Raw genomic sequence first — 6,000 nt, forward strand, 5'->3', positions numbered from 1 at the left:
CTTTCATGCCTAAGGCTCTTATTTATTCTGTAGGTTCACAGACCCGATTGCAAATGGGAGACTGCCCGATGCCATGCTACGCTGACTTGTTCGATGCCGAATATGCTCCTGCTGTCACAACCGAGGTTGTTGCACCAAACGCCGAGGTCGGAGCGGAGGTTGCTACGGTGGAGCATGAGGATGGCATGGTGGCTGTCCTCGAGGGTGACCCTAGTCGTAGAACTCGTGTAGCCGAAGTTGTTGCGACTCGTGTTGCGAAGAAGGCTTCTTCAAGGCCCTGTGGGAGCGCTCCTGCACCTGGTGGTGGCGATCGTACTCGAAAGAGGGCGTCGCGCTCGAGTCCTCGAAGTGATGTTGGAGGAAACCCTAGACGTAGCCACTTTGTAGAGGATGGTCGTGCGGGAATTGATCACTCGTTCTCCTTTCGCTATGATGTGAAAGACTTGGCATTTTACGGTGACTCACGGGCTTGTGCGGATCTTGCCAGCAAGATTCATGGGGACTTTGTCCCTCTCCCGTCTCTTGGCGATTTGACTTGTTCATCTGTGTACGAAGATTTCGTTTGTCGGCAGATTTAGGTTCGACTTGACTTTGACTAATGTTTTGCTTGGTTGTAACTTGACTTTCTTTTCTCGATGTCTCAGGCAATAAGCTGGACTAACCGTCTTACGGGCGAATACGAAGATAAAGTGCGTGCGGCTAAGAGAGAGACTGCGCTCGTTCAGGATGTGCTTGTTCAGGCCGAGCGATCGAGCAAGGATAATGCAGCGCTGGTCAAGGAGCTGACGGCTTCGCTAAAGCAATCCCAACGGAAGCTCACTTCTGAGTCGAAGCGACTTAGGAAAGCGAGAGATGAGTGCGGTGAGGAAGAGCGTGCGAAGGCTGCTGTTGTGATCAGGACACATTGCGAGCGTATTAACCACCTGAGGAGGCATGTGATTGCATCACGCGAGAAACAGCCCGACTTGCTCCTTCTTAGCCAGGTGACAGGGACTACACAGTGTCTAGAGACGTTGATCAAGAGGGGCGTTGCTATTCTAGAAAATAGGATGGTTCGTCTTACTGCTAGCGAGGAGGAGTTCCAGGCGAAAGTGAACCGAGTCGCAGTGCATCCGCTCTTTGACAGTGATCTCAAGCCATTCCCGGAGGCTGCTGGTTGAGGGGGTGATGATGCCGCAAACGAGTGATATGTCCTCGTCTTATTGCTTGTTTTTGCTTTTGATTTCCCTTTTGTTATTGTGAACTTGATCGCTGATTGCTTTTGTATTTCTCCTTTCGGTGTTGCAAACTTTGTTGTTTCTGCTTTATGGATGATTTCTGCGCAAAAATTGATTATTGCCGATTTTCATTCCCTTCATTATGATGAAGTTGCTTCTGAATGATAGCACAAAATTTGATTATTGTGTACAACAGAGATGCGACGTTTTGGTTGTTTACAGGGCATATTTTGCAGTGCAGAACGTCTCCTGGCTTACCCTGGATATGTTGTTCCCCAAAACTTCTCGAGTAGACAAGACGGACTTGTCGTACTGTTTTAGGTGCGGTAAGCGTGACCGGCTTACCATGTGGGTGCTGCAGGAATTGCGGGTGTGCGAGTCGGGGTCTCGGCTTACTCACTCTGGTTCCTGCTAGCTATTTGCGAGTCTGGGCTCGGCTTAAAATGTCCTACCGAAGTTAGGACGTGGATTATTTCACCACTTCACCCATGCGGAGCGCGTTTTAGAGCTGTGCGCCTGACCAGGGCGTCAGAATAAGAGTCTATAGATTGCTCAAAAGCGTTTCGTTGTGAAACTTTTATTTTTTATTTAAGTTATAGTTGGACTTCGTGAAAGGCTGCCTACGTACCCTCGAAAGGGATCAAATCATTTGTAGTTCGGATTACATGGAAATGCTTGGTAGATCGAGCTTTTATTTTATTTTTTTATTTTTTTTTGGGAGGGATGCAACATGAGGACTTCGAGAAGGTCACCCATCCTAGTATTACTCTTGCCCAAGCACGCTTAACTACGAAGTTCTGATGGGATTCAGTGCATTAGTGCTGGTATGATCGCATCCATGAAAGATAACAATTCATTTCCAGTTGTGGCTTCGATGAGCTGATCAATGCGCAGAAGGGAAAAACTGTCTTTCGGACAAGCTTTGTTGAGGTATGTGAAGTCGACGCGCACTCTCCACGTACCATTCTTCTTCTTAACCACGACCGGGTTACTCAGCCAATCTGGATAGCGAACTTCTGTGATTGATCCTGCGTCAAGTAGCTTCCGTACCTCGTCATTGACCGCAGTTGTGTGTTCCGCACCGAGCTTGCGACGCTTTTGCTTAACGGTCTGTAAGTTGGATTGACGTTGAGCTCGTGGAATCCCCATGGTGGGCGCCAAATTATTGATGTGTGAAATCGACAATATAGATAATACGAATATTCTTTGGGATAAATTGGAATTGGTCCTTTTATTAACGTAGAATTCAAGAGAAGGGTTTACAGAAAATACAATCAAAGCTCTAAGCGCAATTAATACGAATGTAAATGCACTTTTCTCTCTGATTACCAAGATTTCGGATCCAGAGCTCTGACAATGACCTCTGGTATTTATAGTGGGACACTGACCTAGGTTCCCTTCTACCTCCTCCGTAAAATGACCATTTTGCCCCTGCGGCCAAATGGGCCAGATCCAAATCTTCAAGCCCTAAACTTCTTAGGAATCCTCTGTTGGGCTTGCTGAACTGTCGGGGGCAAAGCCCATATCTAACAAGAAAGACGAGGACTGTAAATGATTTGTATCATGTTATCATGCAATTCTATTTCTCTCTTGTAGTGTACTAGCCACTTTGATCCACCTTTGCCGACTCTGACTTATTACCTTAAAAAGTCAGTCAATTATTGCTCTTTTGGTAAGAATTGGAAGAATATGTTTTCTTAAATTAGTCTGTTATGACTCTTCGGAAAGTATAAAGAAAAGGAAACTTTAAAATTTGTTATGATTCTATTAGTGAATCTAAGTTTCTAATTTCTATTATGTATATATATGAGTTATCTCTCTCTCTTGACAATTAGGTCACACGATCGACGATGTCAATGAATCTGCTTCCATCTGATTTGGAAGAGGAAATCCTCTGTAGAGTTCCATTCAGATGTCTTGCCAAGTTCAGATCTGTATGCAAGCATTGGAATAGTATGATTTTGGACGAGAGACTCATCCTTAAGAACTTGTCACGTACGCGCATGAGCTATAGCGGTGAGCATGAGTTTATAATCACCCATAATGCGTGTCTTTCTTCTTCCGTGAGCATTAAGGAGCAGCAAAACGTGGTAGATTCTCCTCCGTCTTTGGTGACCAAAAACCTTAGCCTTAAAAGAGTTCGTCCAGCACGGCGTGTTAAGGTGTACAAGATCGTGCAGTGCGACGGTCTCTTGTTGTGTGTCATGGACAACCAGCTTTTGGTTCGGAACCCTTTACTGAAAGAAACGAGTTGGGTCAAATGCGGCAGCGACTTTCACGCATACGATGATGCGTACAGCCTTGGATACCTCAGCCCTTGTGATTACAGGATCTTACGGTTTCGATGTGCTAGTAATTCAAGAAACAGACCTCCAAGAGTTGAGGTCTGCCAACTCGCGTCTAAGACATGGAAGGTTATAGATTATCCGATCAGTACTTTTGATTGGGTCCTTAAAATACCCTTGTCGATACTCTCTTTGAGAGGAACTCCTTACTGGATTGGTCTCCGAGAAGAAGAAGACCATACAACAACAGCCTTCGTACAAAGCTTTGATTTTGCCAAAGAGAGGTTTCAACCGATAGATCAGCTACCGTTCAGGTATGAAGAGTTGAATCCTATTGCAATGGAGATATTTAAAGGAGACAGGCTCTCAGTGTTGGAGCAATGTCACAAAACAAGGAAGATATGCATATGGGTTAAGCATTGGCTCTTACCTTCTTGGAGTAGATTGATGGTCGTGGCTATACCACATTTTCCGCTGTTACATCCACCATCAAGTCGTGTTTCCACAGATTTTTTTCTTGACAAAAACGGTAGGCTCGTCGTAATTTGTGTTGAGTTCAATGTCCAATATATTTATAACATTTACAGAGTCATGGGCGAGAACAACGACGAGTGGCAAGTTTTTGAAACAGACAATGCTGCGGAAAATAGTATTTATTGTTCATGCAGCTTCGTTCCGAGTTTAGTCAGGCTTCCAGGGTTTTTGAAGCAAGACACAAGTCGGATTCGTTGGAAAAAAAGTAGATTCAACTAGTCTTGCTTTTTGGTTGTCCTTTTTGCTGGGTTTTGTGCTTATTGTTGCTAATTCTGTTATTTAAAAGTTATGATTTACTATTTTACCTAGACTTCGTTCCCCATATTTTTGATTCGTGTATTTACCCATTCTCTAATCAGATCATTTGGAACATTTTGAGAAAGGCTAAACAGATCGTCAAATTTCTGAGAGATTTGTAAGAACCAATAGACAAAGGCCATAACATTGTTTTGACATCTCTATCCTGCAAATTTGCAATTGCTTCAAGCACTCTCACATATCCAAGACATTTTACATAATAAAAACATAGTACACTGTAACAGGGATCCAAGATTACCACTCTTAAATGATAGACCAATGAACATTGTTTTGCTCATCAAAAGAAGATTATTATTATACGAACATAAAATGGTCAAACCAACACAAAACGAAAGGTTTCTGTGAATCAGAGGAAGGCCATAAGAGGTAGGAGAAGTAGGAGTTCAGCTGCAAGAGGGCTGAGGTTGGCTGCACCGCCTGTGCCAGGGTTTCTGGTGGAGTTACGAGGATCGATCAGTGGCGATGGACCAGAAGTAGCAGGAGGAGAAAGAGTCGGTGGTGGAGTGGATACACTTGGTGGAGGAGCTTCGACCTCTGGTGGAGTTGTAGATTCCAAGCTTTCATCTTCAAAACCTGCCATTAACACAAAACACTTCATTATCAATGCTTCGTTCCTAGGTATATACAGTCACTTACTGATTTGATCACTTACAATTAGACCGCTTCCAACCCAAAATCATTCTCTCCCGGTCGAATACAATGCGGTAGCCTGACATCAAGTTCTCTGAAACCACCAATATGTGAAAATGCATTCAACACATACTCTTTATTTTTCTCTCTGCTTCAATTATAAGCATTGAATGCGTTGCCGCGTAAAACTCAGTTTTGGGAATACTTACGTCCGATAATGTTAAGCTTGAAATCCACGCTCTTCAGGATAGCCAAGCAGTACATGGCGGAATCGTCCTGTTTATAAGGTTGAATACAAAAAGCAAATGTATATGAATACGCTAATCCATGAAACTTTGTGAAATTGAAGGAATGAAAAACAATAAATATCTTGCCTCATTCCACACTGTGAAAAGCGGATCTCTCAGAGTCATTTGGGATCCTCCAGCAAAAGTCATATTTACTCTAGGGAATTTAAAGCTTGTAGTATTTGGACTGCATGCAAAGAGGAATAACATCAGAATGCATATGTGAAACAGAGACATGCTATTTTACAGATTACTTAGCTAGTTAACTATTACATACACTACTGTTCTCTTCTACATTCAATGTCCCCCTATATCTTATTTTATAGGCGTTATTCGTTAGAAGTCCAACACATTTTACTGAAACGGGTAAAAGCATATGAGTGCATGCATGACCTTGTTTCGTAACAGAACTCAAATGGAATCTCAGGATCAATCGGGCGTCGCTTGTCCTTGACATTATCGTGAAACTACAAAAGTAAACGAATGAAAGGTCATTTAATGTAACAAACGCAAGCTTGGAGGAATGACGCCCACTGAAAGATTACAGATACGAGAAATCTAATGATTTAACGGCACAAAGTTTCTTGAAGAATAAAAACTTCGCTTAGATACGGTATTAGTACAATGAATCTGGCCAGACAGCATTATAGTCGATAATTAGTCTGATCTAAGGCACTTACAGCTTTGGTAATAAGACCGTATGCTGGCTCCAGTAAGTGTGTAAATGAT

The 6,000-nt window shown here is 43.1% G+C and overlaps 2 protein-coding genes across 2 annotated transcripts; one reads left to right on the forward strand and one right to left on the reverse strand.

The window, feature by feature from the left end:
* Window positions 3,068-4,255, forward strand: LOC104784003 (putative F-box/LRR-repeat/kelch-repeat protein At1g11620). The gene has a single exon (XM_010509087.1). The coding sequence runs from the start codon at window positions 3,068-3,070 to the stop codon at window positions 4,253-4,255; it is 1,188 nt and encodes a 395-aa protein (XP_010507389.1).
* On the reverse strand, window positions 4,463-5,994 carry LOC104784004 (aspartyl protease family protein 1-like). The gene is made up of 6 exons (XM_019244718.1): window positions 5,952-5,994; window positions 5,665-5,738; window positions 5,359-5,458; window positions 5,194-5,260; window positions 5,007-5,078; window positions 4,463-4,927 (listed from the first exon to the last, which is right to left on the reverse strand). Exons 3-6 carry the CDS (start codon window positions 5,419-5,421, stop codon window positions 4,701-4,703), a joined length of 429 nt encoding a protein of 142 aa, XP_019100263.1. The 5' UTR covers window positions 5,422-5,458; window positions 5,665-5,738; window positions 5,952-5,994; the 3' UTR covers window positions 4,463-4,700.

The sequence above is a fragment of the Camelina sativa genome, chromosome 4 (assembly GCF_000633955.1).
Source record: "Camelina sativa cultivar DH55 chromosome 4, Cs, whole genome shotgun sequence".
In the NCBI taxonomy this organism is placed as follows: domain Eukaryota; kingdom Viridiplantae; phylum Streptophyta; class Magnoliopsida; order Brassicales; family Brassicaceae; genus Camelina; species Camelina sativa.